Source organism: Dermacentor andersoni, chromosome 3, assembly GCF_023375885.2.
Source record: "Dermacentor andersoni chromosome 3, qqDerAnde1_hic_scaffold, whole genome shotgun sequence".
Classification (NCBI taxonomy): Eukaryota; Metazoa; Arthropoda; class Arachnida; order Ixodida; family Ixodidae; genus Dermacentor; species Dermacentor andersoni.
In genome coordinates, this window is record NC_092816.1 from 55,986,851 (window position 1) to 56,000,659 (window position 13,809).

Here is a 13,809-nt window from a genome sequence, read left to right on the forward strand (position 1 = left end):
AATGTGGTGACCACAGTGGGCGGTGTGTTGTGCAGGCACGCTGATGGCGTACACGCTGGTGTCGACGTGCGTGCTGCTGCTGCGGTACCAGCCGCGCACAAAGACCCTGGTGGAGCTGCTCCCCGAATCGGTGCGCTCGCAGTGCCCTACGCCCAGCAGCGAGGCACCCCCGTCAATGGTGCCCTCGCTTAGAGGACTGGGCCTGGGCTCTACGGGGCCACCCTTGGGCGCCTCCACCACCACCATACGCACCAAGAGGTCCAACCGCGTCGTGACACCCGACAGCGACGACGACGAGCGGAGAGGTATGCGCGGTGGAAACAAAAACAAATTATTGGGAGACACTTAAGATTCGCCTTTAAAGAGTTCAACGCGATAGCATTCAAAAATCCCTGACTGCTTCTCACGCTTCCCGCCAAATGGAGCTTGACGTAATAGTTCTGCAGAAACCCGCAAGGCGGAGAGAACTAATTAATAAAGGGAAAGCGAGACATCCACCCAAACATAGCTAAATGCTACAAAGGAAACCCATACGGGTTCCTCGAAAGAAAAGCTTCGCAGTTGAAGAAAAATTCGTCCTAGTCCGGGACGAATTTGTTCCGACGGACTCATTCAACTGCGAAGCTTTTCTTTCGAAGACCCCATATGGGTTTCGTTTGTATCACTTGGCTACGTTTGGGTGGATGTCTCACTTTGCCTTTATTAACTGCAGCTTATCTAACCGTAATGTTTACCGGGAAACGCTGGCTGCGAATGCTATGCACGAAGGCAAGCGTTCGGGTTCTGTTTTATTTATTTCGCACGGATGCGTGACCACTGGTGCCGCTGCCGCGGATCCGCGGAGGCCAGTGCCATCTGGAGGTGTTCGAGGAACCAAGCGCCGCTCTGTGATTGGTGGGAACTCGGCGCGCGCCGTGCGCCGCGCCATGGTTGGTAGAGACTGGCAAAATGGGTCGTTCGAGATGATTTTCTCGGCCGGAGACGCGGCCGCCGGCGCCAACACAAGATTTCTCGAGACACGGGGCACTTAACGCTGTGGCGTTAAAATAGAACTCGTGGCATATAAGTACGAACTGTGCAATACAATATAACGGCAGGAACGTGCAGCTTTGTAGAAGTGGTGGGAGTGGCTGCATTTATCGACACTTCTAATATAACAGTTTACGTCTGCGTGCTTTGAACCGTCACGCTGCGGAGGAGGAGGAGGAGGAGGCCTTTCATAACAACGACGCATACCCGCAGGTTCATCTTGTCTGCCTGGAACGTAATCACCTGGACACACATGCCGAGCACCGATGGGTTTCAGTCGGCCACACAGTACCAATGACTACTTTAATGTTCACTCCTTCTATAGAGGACTACGCGAAATGGGCAAACGTGACCGTGTCCGCCGAAAGAAATGCGTGACATTGCGATCGATCCGGTCAAGAGGCAGCGTTCACAGCCACTCCTATGAACAGCATAGTTCTTTCGTATACGCAAGATGCCTTCTGCGTACACATGGATGCTAACCGCATGAAAAAGTAGCGAGGATGCCTAGAGGTAAGCGAAATGTAGATTGCAATGTGTATAGCCAAACCTAAGTATAACGCGAGCAGGCAGGCTAGGTGACTATTTGTCGCCAGCACCACTGAGATCATCATTAATCATATACTTCTTCCACATGAAAAAGTAGCGAGGATGCCTAGAGATAAGCGAAATGTAGATTGCGATGGTGTATAGCCAAACCTAAGTATAACGCGAGCAGGCAGGCTAGGTGACTATTTGTCGCCAGCACCACTGAGATCATCATTAATCATCTACTTGTTGGTTACCAGTGCGTGGTCTGTACACTTCAGGAGCCGGTGATGGCAGCCTACACGTGCTGCAGCAGGAAGGCTACGGCTCGATGCTGGCCCCCCAGGAGAGCATAGAGGAGGACATGTTTCAACAGCCCACCTGGTGGGAGACCAAGACCAAGCAGCTCGGATACCTGCTTCCCTTCCTCAGGGGACACCCCGGACCGGCCACCGACAGCTCTGGCATGAAGGTACGAGCGACTCATTCCCCGATGGGATTCGAGTTCGTCGTCCACCAAACTACGATTAAGGGTCAATTGGAATTAACTCTTCTGTCACCCCGATAAAGCGGTGTACGACGAAGAGTTTACTGCGTAGATGAAAATACGGCACGAAAAAAAAATTTGGGGGCTTGTAGCGCAGCTCAGAAAGAGCAAAAAAGGAAGGAGGTAGTGGTAATGAAAGGGAACGGAAACTAGAGTGAGCGCTCACTCTGTTTTCCGTTCTTTTTCAATACCCCTACCTCCTTCCTTTTTTGCTCTTTCTGAACTGCGCTACAAGCCTAAAAAAGTCATGACACACCAACTCGCCCAAACTGCCACGCTTTTGGCATGAACTGAGTTTGTAGAGACCCCTTACCAGGCCAAGGCGATGTTAATCCGCGACCTGGGCAATAATGATGTCATTCGTCCTGGCTGCTTGTGATTCTTGCTTTGTTTCGGTATACTAATTTTCGACAGCGGCATCGTTGAATAGTTCTCTGCAAGGGTAGTTGAAGAAACGCATAGGCCACGACGTTATCGCTTTTCTTTCGGTACTGGATAGTATACTTGGAGTAGCGTATGTCTATATGAGAGTTTACGATGTCTTCGAGCTCGGCCGTGGCATGTGCGCGACCGTGCTCAGAACGCAGCAAATTATCGCACGTTCCAGCGCTGCCGTAATCACGCGATAAACCTTTCCTCCACGCGACGGCAGTAGTGTCCTTGTGACCACCGGAAACTTTGGGTTTCGTGCGTTCGGCACCTAAGTGTGCCCTGAAAAAAAAATATACTTTTTTGTCCGGTAGCCGGCAATGGGTATATGTTCTTGAAGTGCCTCAGTATGACGGATACAGTTCGCAACATCCAGCTCATGTACGTAGCACTTCTTGGGCCTTTCGGAATAACATTCATTCACAAAGCTTGAAGTCATGACTTAACCGTGGAGCAAAACTGAAACCAGTTAATATCCCGTATATTAGCAAGCTAGGTAAACGATAGGCAAATCTATAACGCCAGCTGGAGACGTTATTGTCGACTTTAAGAGTGGCGCCTTGTGGACCTGCCATCAGGGATCGTGTAGGCTTTATCACCTGCGAGGGCGTGGTTCAACAATACTTTTTGGGCGACTTGGTCCATCTTGAAACATACCGGTAACAGCGCAAACAGACGACCACAAGAAGGGAGACACGTAGACACAACGCTTGTGTGTATGTGTCTCCCTTCTTGTGGTCGTCTGTTTGCCTTTTGCGCTGTTACCCATATGTTTCGAGGGTACGGTTCTTTCCCGCTTGGCTGTTGAACGGTGATCCGCACTACTGCTTAGAGCGCTCCACCACTGAAGAACCAGGAGTAAATAATAACACATGCGAGGTCCCAGTAGGGCGTTTCCGCACACGCCTCTAAAAAAAAGAAAAACATGAAAAAGAAAAAATAATGCCTCAACTCTGGATCTCCTATCGAAATACATGGGAACGGAGAAATCGTTTTTCTCGGCAAACAACACGCCGAATGACGATTAGGATTGTGTTATTTAATAAAAAAATAACAATAAATCTAACGAATGTAACAAGCACTTTTCTTATTTACGGCGTATATTTTTTTCAATTTTAGATCTTGAACATTGCAAAATTTGAAAGAACTCGATTATTGAGTTTACAACTCTCTAACTCGGCAGTGAAAAGCAATATCACAATTCTGTAAATTGCTCCTAATAATACATATAAAGTGGACATCACTGACGAACTGCTCCTAATAATACATATAAAGCGGACATCACTGACGAACTGCTCCTAATAATACATCTAAAGTGGACATCACTGACGAAGTGCTCCTAATGATACATATAAAGTGGACATCACTGACGAACTGCTCCTAATAATACATATAAAGTGGACATCACTGACGAACTGCTCCTAATAATACATCTAAAGTGGACATCACTGACGAAATGCTCCTAATAATACATATAAAGTGGACAACACTGACGAACTGCTCCTAATAATACATATAAAGTGGACATCACTGACGAACTGCTCCTAATAATACATATAAAGCGGACATCAGTAACGAATTCTACACCGCCCTGAGATGTACCACCCATTTGTGAGCAAGACCTTTGCGAAACCTTCGTTGGAAAAAACGCAAAAGCGCTTTTGTTAGCCAAACCCTAGACCTATTTGAATGTGATGTGTTGCATTTAAGAGAGAAAGTTAAATTGTAGGGAATGTAGAAGCAAAATTTTGATTTGGGCGCATCAATTTTTTTAAAGATTGGTGAAAATGGGCAAGTTTCAGAAAAACTGAAGCACGAAGCTTATAAATTATTAGCTCTGCAACAAAAACAGATATCCTAGTTCTGCAAACTGCACCATTTACAGAATTTCAGACAATTAATTTAAATTGTATTCTCAGACTAAAATTTACTTGATTCACGAATTGAGAGCATACGTGAAACTTTTACAGTGCTTGTGAAAGTTTTGCAAAATTCATATTCATAAATTTGTGATACATCTCAGAGTGGTCCAGAGAAAAGACGGGGAATGCGGGAGATGGAAATTCAAGACGATGAGCAAAACGTGAACAAGGTGAATGCAGGAGCCAACGTTTCGACAAGTGGACTTGTCTTCTTCAAGGCGACATATGCTTTCCTCGCCACAGTATATATAGCTGGGGTATATATATACTGGGTATATATATATATATATATATATATATATATAGTATATATATATATATATGTATATATAGCTGGGGTATATATATACTGGGTATATATATATATATATATATATATATATATATAGTATATATATACTGTGGCGAGGAAAGCATATATGTCGCCTTGAAGAAGACAAGTCCAATTGTCGAAACGTTGGCTCCTGCATTCACCTTGTTCACGTTTTGCTCATCATCTCAGAGCGGTGTATAATTCGTCAGTTTCGTCCGATTTAGATTAGGTATAGTTTACAAAAATGTGATTTCATTTTCCACGGCTGAGTTAGAGAATTGCAATGTTGGCAGTTGTGTTTCTTGAAAATTTGCAATTTTCAGACATTTCTTTTTAAAATATTGATGGCCTAAATAATCAATTTTGCTTCCTACAGTCACTAACGTTTATCTTTTGCATTTTAACGCAACAAATCTTGTCAAACTTGGTACAGCAGTTGCCAAAAAAAAAAAACGATTTCTCTTTTTTCACGTATTTAGACAGAAGCTCCCGAGCTATACCTTCCTGTGAAGGCCAGTTGGGGGATTATTATTTTATATATTTCGTTCAATTGCTACGTTACGAATCGAGCAGCACCTACTATAGCTCAGAGCACCGGGCTCGATACTGTGATTCTGTCTTGCCCGAGCATCCCCGTGGCTTCCGCTGGTCAAGAAGCTCCCAAACTGGCCAGAAGCGCACAGATTCCACATTAGTTTGCATCGCAGTGCATTCGGCGATCTACCGTCAAGCACCTCTACAACGAAATGAGCCGTACAACGAAAGAATAATACTCTCCTGATTCTATCGTGAGCTGTGCAACGCGCAAACCTTTGCAACGAAGTGACCTGTGCATACCGAATGATTTCGGACATTCCCCCCCCCCCCCCCCCCCCCGAAGCGCTTCGCTCTAAAGGCGCTCAGCTGTAAACACAAGTGTGTATGGCGTATTCCCTATAGAGATCAAGAGGGTGGAACTTTGGGCCAGTTGGTCCGACATGTTTAAAGAGAAAAAGAAGCGGGACTTTAGACGGGACGTAAGACGAAGAAGTGGACAGGACGAGTGGTCCTGTCCACTTCTTCGTCTTACGTCCCGTCTGAAGTCGCGGTTCTTTTCCTCCTTAGACATCCCCAGAGGGATGGCATACAATCTGTCGTCGGGCCACGGCGGAATGCGTCAGCGTCCTCGCTGCGTGGTTATGCGCAGGTGATGAAGCTGGTGGGCCTGCTGTACGTGTTCGCGATCGCCTTCGACCTGGTGATCGTGTGCGGCGTCGGCGCCCTGGAGCGGGGCAACGGCTTCGTGCTCGTCTTCCTGTTCGCCTGCTTGGCGGGCATCCTCGCCTCCGTCTTCCTCATCGCCAAGGAGCCGCAGGCCAAGTGAGTGCAGCTCCGAGCCTCGCGAGTGCGAGCACAGGGTTCGTTTAACTCTGCACGCGTCTCGCTCGATCCGTCCGCGTCATCGACATTAGGTTGTGGATACGTGAGCAGTCAGGCAGGCCGGGCAGGTGTTTTCAGCTTCTTATAAGATGAGAGGAATGCAGAAAATCAAAGATTGATGGGGATTGGTGCAAGAGCCACCGCAGAGGTTCTTCTATTTAGGGAGTGTTAGGCATCTGTGTGGCGTTTTCGTGGCACTTGCAGGATTTCCTCAAGTAACCGTTACGTTTTTGTTCATATGTACATAGTTACTTTCGCGCTGGCAAATCATAACACGATGTACGAATTCGAGTAGCCTTCTTTATTTATCAAACTAGAATGAACGATTATACTGATACTACTAGTGCACTATCATCATATTTCGAATCTTCCTTTATCTGCGACAAAACTTCGGGTATTTGTTGTTGCGCTGTGATTAGCTTCAGCGGAACCTTTCCTTTCTTAACAATTACATTGCAGCCAAGATGTCTTGTGCCATCCGCAGCCGCCATGTCTCAGGTAGAACCACTTCGTCAAGCCACTAAGGGCCATCTATCCCCCCCCCCCCACCCTCCTTTTTTTTCTCTTCTGCTGCTCTGCCTCCCTTTCGAGTAAAGGAAACTAAATTAAACTTGAACTGTTCGAAGCCGTGTGTGCGTGCCCTGTGGAAAATTTGTCCCACTCATTAACACTCCAGGCGTACGCACGTCTCGCAGGTGCGACCTCAAGTTCAAGGCCCCCGGCGTGCCAGTGGTGCCGGCCATTGCCGTCGTAGTCAACATATACCTGATCTTCAAGCTATCTGTGCTCACGCTGGTGCGATTCATAGTGTGGATGGTACTAGGTGAGTGCGTCCCGACCGGCGGTGTTGACTCACTGCGCTGTGGCGTTCTCTGTTCCGGTGCACGAGGTCGCCGGTTCGACTTGCGTCCCCGGCGACGGCAGCATTGCAATGACAATCGAATGCCGGGAAACGAGCGTGTGCTCAGCCTCAGCGGCTGCAGGTGGTCAACCTAAATTGGAAGCCTGCATTTTTACGCTTCCCGTCACAGTCCAAATATACGTACTTGTCGCAGTATGGCGTTCGATCCACAGACACTGCAGTCACTTTCCGATAAATAAGGAATGCAATAACACTCTTTTAAGTTGCTTGAGGTGCCCGTTAAACAAGCCCACGTGGTCAAAATTAGTCCGCCAAGTCCCCGTTCTGGTGTCTCTCACGGTTGGTGTGCCGCTTTGGGTCGATAGAATCTATCTATCTATCTATCTATCTATCTATCTATCTATCTATCTATCTATCTATCTATCTATCTATCTATCTATCTATCTATCTATCTATGTACGTACGTACGTACATATGTATGTATGTATGTATGTATGTATGTATGTATGGTATGTATGTATGTCCTTGCAGGTGCCCACGTTCTTGTGAGGGACACTAAGTGAAGCATAAATGAGGTTTGACTAATAATATATTCGTTCAAAATCATATTTTCGTTAATTTCAAGGTAATGTGCTGATTATTACAAGAGAAGATGAAGGTCGCAGTACCATTTCTTTCTTAATTCCTTGCCGAAATTCCTATGCCGGTACGTTGCCTGCGATATCAAGGATTGCTCTTTTCTTTTTACTATTTTTTTTCTACTTTGGGAGGAACGTTGTCCCTCAGTAAAACTTCTTGCCACACGCTAATTTCAGTGTCTGGCTCTATTAGAGTGCAATGTAGTCCATCTTTTATCATAAAAGATTAACTATAGACCCTAGCAGAGGTCGCGAAAATCTATGACGTCACGGCACGAGCTGTGGTGGGAACTTCAGCGCGGTGTCGTCACCCGTTTTTTTCGTTTCTTGCTTTCTTTCTCTCATTTTATTTTCTTTTTCTGGCTAACCAAACCTCCTCTCGTGGCAAGAGTACACGTTTTATATATATATATATATATATATATATATATATATATATATATATATATATTGAACCCTTAGGGAAGTGTACCGTGCGTGTTGTTATAAGCGGCGCTTTATACCATATTGAGTTCGTTGTTCTCCCTCGCTGCTCCCATGCCATGATTTTAGGATGGGACTTTCTGTCCTCTCATCATGCCGTTATAGATTGCGCCCGTGCTGAACTCGCGCTGTCGCCATTCGGCACCAACGTTTTTGAAGATACTGATGACACTTCCGGTCGTGTGTTCGTCGCCGCCGACACCGAGATTCCTCCATACTCTGCCGCACTTGTACCCGTTTCCTGCGTTGGGTTTTCCGACTCTACAGTTTTTTTCACGCCGTCTAAGCTTGTTACTCGCCGCCATCCTTTCTTGCATCCTTTTGCCCTTCTTGCCATTCGACAAGGTTCGAGCGCACTTTATGTATCAAACCTGTTTCCTTGCCCTGCTAGGCTGCTCCACAATGAGTGTCTTGGTTATGCCGACGGAATCGAAGCAAGTTTCCTTTACGATGTGCCTGACGACCCGGCTTCTCCTCCGGTTGACACTCTGGGCCTTCAAGTTTCTCCTCCCACGCCGCCGTGTGACCCAACATTTTACCAGAGTATTGATCCCAACCTCACTCCAGCGCAGCACGCCCAGATCGTCCATCTTCTAGACCGCTTTCGCACGTCATTCGACCTACAACAATCTCGCTTAGGCCGCACTTCTACTGTTGTCCATCACATCGACACCGGCAACCATGCGCCTTTACGCCACAGGCCGTATCGTGTATCCGCCACGGAGCGTAGCGTGATCGCTGAGCAAGTTGCAGACATGCTCGAACGCGGTGTCATACAACCTTCGCACAGTCCCTGGGCTTCTCCTGTAGTGCTGGTAAAAAAGAAAGATGGCACAATTCGCTTTTGCGTGGACTACCGGCGACTTAATAAGATCACACGCAAGGACGTTTATCCGCTACCCCGTATTGACGACGCGCTAGACTGCCTCCAAGGCGCTGAATTCTACTCATCCTTAGACTTACGATCCGGGTACTGGCAAGTGCCAGTGGCTGAGTCAGACCGTCCGAAAACGGCCTTCATCACACCTGACGGTTTATTTGAATTCACCGTGATGCCATTTGGCCTGTGTAATGCGCCTGCCACATTTGAAAGAATGATGGACAACATCTTGCGCGGCCTCAAATGGCAGATATGCCTATGTTATCTGGACGACATCGTTATCTTTTCACCGGACTTTCCTTCCCACTTACTTCGACTTGAACGCGTCCTAAAGTGCATCGCCGATGCTGGCCTCCAGCTTAACTTGAAGAAGTGTCACTTCGCTGCCCGCCAGCTGGTCATCCTCGGCCATGTCGTGTCGAAAGAAGGTGTACTCCCTGATCCGGCGAAACTACAAGCTGTTGCCCAGTTTCCCCGACCAACGACTTTGAAACAACTGCGCAGCTTCATTGGATTAGCGTCATACTTTCGCCGTTTCATCCGCAATTTTGCCTCTATAATAGCACCTTTAACGCAGCTTCTTCATGGTGGCCACAACCTTTCAACCTGGTCACCGGATTGCGATGCCGCCTTCACGAAGCTGCGTCGTCTCTTGACGTCACCACCAATCCTGCGCCATTTCGACCCAAGTGCTCCAACTGAAATACACACGGATGCCAGTGGCGTTGGCCTTGGGGCCGTTCTCGCTCAGAGAAAGGCTGGCTTCGATGAGTACGTCGTTGCCTTCGCCAGTCGTGCACTCACTAAACCTGAATCAAACTATTCTGTCACAGAAAAGGAATGCCTGGCTATAATTTGGGCCATAACCAAATTCCGTCCGTATCTTTATGGCCGCCCGTTTGACGTCATAACTGATCACCATTCGCTGTGCTGGCTGTCGTCCTTAAAAGAACCGTCCGGTCGTCTTGCTCGATGGGCCCTTCGACTGCAGGAGTACGACATTCGCGTGCTGTATCGTTCTGGCCGAAAACATTCGGATGCGGATGCCTTGTCTCGTTCGCCGCTAGCTTCCCGGCTAGCGGCTAGCTTCCCGAAGGCTTCATTGTCCGAGTCTTCCCTTGCTGCCACGGACATTCTTCTGGAGCAGAAGAAAGACCCATGGATTGTGTCCATGCTACGTTTTTTGTCCAGCCCATCGACACCCACTACCAATCGCGCATTACGTCGCCAAGCACATCACTTCTCCATTCGCGACGGGCTCTTGTACCGTCGCAACTACCTCCCGGACGGCCGCAAATGGTTGCTTGTCATCCCGCGACACCTGCGTTCGGATATTTGTGCAGCGTTCCACGACGATCCCCAGTGCGCGCATGCAGGGGTACTGAAGACATACGCGCGTCTACGCCTTCGTTACTACTGGCGGGGGATGTATCGATTCATCCATCATTATGTCCGCTCCTGTCTGGTTTGCCAACGCCGTAAAGATCCCCCTCGTCGTTCAACCGCGCCATTGCAGCCTTTGCCTTGCCCAGCACGTGCTTTTGATCGAGTAGGCATCGACATTTATGGACCTCTGCCAACCACATCAGATGGCAATCGTGGGTAATCGTGGCCATCGACCATCTTACGCGCTATGCGGAAACTTCCCCTTTGTCCAGCGCTTCTGCACGTGACGTCGCCTGGTTCCTCCTGCGCCCCATCATCCTTCGCCACGGAGCTCCCAGGGAACTACTCAGTGACAGAGGCCGCGTCTTCCTCTCCGACGTCATCGAGGCTCTCCTCAAAGAATGCCGCATCATTCATCGCACCACTACTGCGTATCATCCGCAGACTAATGGCATGACCGAGCGCTTTAATCGCACTCTTGGTGACATGCTGGCCATGTACGTTGCATCCGACCAAACCAAATGGGACCATGTTCTACCTTTCCTGACCTACGCTTACAACACCGCCACGCACACTACCACGGGATTTTCGCCCTTCTTTCTCCTGTACGGACGCGAACCTTTTTCCACAATGGATACTATCCTTCCGTACCGCCCTGACTCCACGGAAACGACTACTCTATCCGAAGCTGCTGCACACGCAGAAGAGTGTCGCAAGCTTTCCCGTATATTTACGTCAGAAGACCAGCAACGCCAGAAGCACCATCGAGAAAGTTCCAATGCTCCTGTATCGTATGCTCCTGGCTCGCTAGTGTGGCTTTGGGTTCCAGCCTCTACCACCGGACTGTCACCGAAACTCGCGTCGAAGTACCAAGGCCCATACCGCGTGATCAACCAAACGTCTCCAGTCAACTATATTGTGGAACCCCTCGAGCTACCTTTGGATCATCGCCGTCGTGGACGCGAAATTGTGCATGCCCAGCGTCTCAAGCCCTACTATGATCCGCCTGTGCTGTCCTACCCGTAGGTCGCCGGGACGGCTTCCTTTTCCGCGGGGGAGATAACTGTACTGTAAAATAAGGAGCAGTGGGGCTGTGGCTAGGAGAGAGACAGCGACGACGAGAAAGAACAACCTTGTTTCGGCGCTCGGTCGGCTACACTACCTCTCGCTGCTTCAGCGTTCTAGTCGCGAACGTTTTCTGCTCAAAGTGCTTCGCGACAATATATATATATATATATATATATATATATATATATATCGTAGCAAGGTTACGTACTGATACAGCTCGCCTACTTTTGTTTTCTTTTAGTGTGACTCTAAGGTGCCCTTGGCCAACCCCCTACATGGATATATTTGTCATCCTGCCCCGCAATCCGAGAGAGAACAAAATAAAGCCACAATGGCTCGGGCTTCTCAGTTGCAGCTGCTACGCAGTAGCGGCAACGAATCACCATTGTCTTGTTCGCGCGGACCAGCATGCGCGCGCACATTCTCGCATTTCCTTTGTCACCCTTTCTCATACGACGCAGTGTGCGTATATATATATATATATATATATATATATATATATATATATATATATATATATATAGCACTGCCTGCAAAGGCGAATATCTAACGCCATGTATGCGTGTACAAAAGAAAAGTATACAATCATTGCTTGGAGGATAACAAGGAAGCTCGAGAACATGTTAAGAACCGCGCAAAGAGGATTGGAAAGAAAAATCTTAGGCGTAACGTTAAGACACCGTAAGAGAGCGGTTCTAGTTCACATTCAGTAGGCAAGCTTTTCCAACAAGGACCTAATAAAGAAACTACAAAGAATGAAAGCATCCTACTCAAGAGATCCGATAGAATTCGCAGGAAATGTCAAAACTAACCAACAAGGAGAAAATAAGGGATATTCGAAACTATGGCGTGAGAAAGACTGAGGAAGCAGTAAAAAAATCGACGCAGCCTGAAATCAGTGAGAAGGAAACTTGGCATCGGACAAGCCAAGATATATGCACTGAAAGATAAGCAGGATAATATCATCAGCAATTTCGAAGATATAGTAAAAGCGGCGGAAGAATTCCGTACTGACCTGTACAGTACCCAAAGCAGCCACGATACCTCCATTCGAAGTAGTAATGAACAGGTTATAGAGGCTCCTTCTATAACTAGCGGTGAAGTCAGAAGGGCCTTGCAAGACATGAAACGGGGAAAAGCGGCAGGAGAAGATGGACTACCAGTCGATTTATTCAAAGATGGAGGAGACATCATGTTTGAAAAACCAGCGGCCCTTTACACGAAATGTCTATCGACTTCAAGAGTCCCAGAGAACTGGAAGAATGCCAACTTTATACTAATCCACAAAGAGGGAGACGTTAAAGAATTGAAAAATTATAGCCCCATTAGCTTACTTTCAGTATGGTATAAAATATTCACCAAGATAACTTCCAATAGAATCAGGGCAACACTTGACTTCAGCCAACGAAGGGAACAGGCTGGCTTCAGAAAGCGATACTGTATAATGGATCCTATTCATGTCATCAATCAGGTACTCGAGAAATCAGCAGAATACAAACAGCCTCTCTATATGGCTTTCATAGATTACGAAAAGGCATTTGATTTAGTCGAGATATCAGCAGCCATAGAGGCATTACGTAATCAAGGAGCACAGGACGCTTACGTAAATAGCTTGGACAGTATGTACAGAGATTCCGAAGCTACCTTAATTCTCCACAAGAAAAGTAGAGAGATACCTATAAAGAAAAGAGTCAGACAAGCAGACACAATCTCTCCAATGTTATTCACTGTGTGCTTTAAAGAAGTATTCAAGCTTATAAATTGGGAAGGCTTAGGAGTAAGAATCGACGGCGAATATCTCAGCAACCTTCGATTTGCAGATGACATTGTCCTGTTCAGCAACACTGGGGACAAATTGCAACAAATGATTGAGGACATTAACAAGGAGAGTATAGGTGTGGGGTTGAAGATTAATATGCAGAAGACAGAGATAATGATCAACAGCCGGGCAAGGGACAAGAGTTCCGGATCGCCAGTCAGCCTCTAGAGTCTGTGAAGGACTACGTTTACCTAGGCCAATTACTCACAGGGGACACTGATCATGAGAAGGAAATTTACAGAATAATAAAAATGGGTTGGAGCGCATTCGCCAGACCATTGTCAGATCGTGACTGGAATCTTACAATTATCATTAAAGAGAAAGGTCTACAATCAAAGTATTCTAACAGTGCTGACATATGGGGCAGAAACTTGGAGACTGACAAAGAAGCTCGAAAACAAGTTAAGGACCGCGCAAAGAGCGATTTAACGAAGAATATTAGGCGTAACGTTAAGAGACAGGAAAAGAGCGGTGTGGAACAGAGAG

At 47.2% G+C, this 13,809-nt stretch overlaps 1 protein-coding gene across 1 annotated transcript in view; it reads left to right on the forward strand.

The window, feature by feature from the left end:
* Positions 1-13,809, forward strand: part of LOC126520797 (probable cationic amino acid transporter) — a 184,565-nt gene that overhangs the window by 155,394 nt on the left and 15,362 nt on the right. The window contains exons 9-12 of the mRNA XM_050169586.2: positions 36-305; positions 1,839-2,029; positions 5,955-6,127; positions 6,883-7,010. Of these exons, the coding sequence (XP_050025543.1) occupies positions 36-305; positions 1,839-2,029; positions 5,955-6,127; positions 6,883-7,010 (762 nt within the window). The remainder of the gene's footprint in view (positions 1-35; positions 306-1,838; positions 2,030-5,954; positions 6,128-6,882; positions 7,011-13,809) is intronic.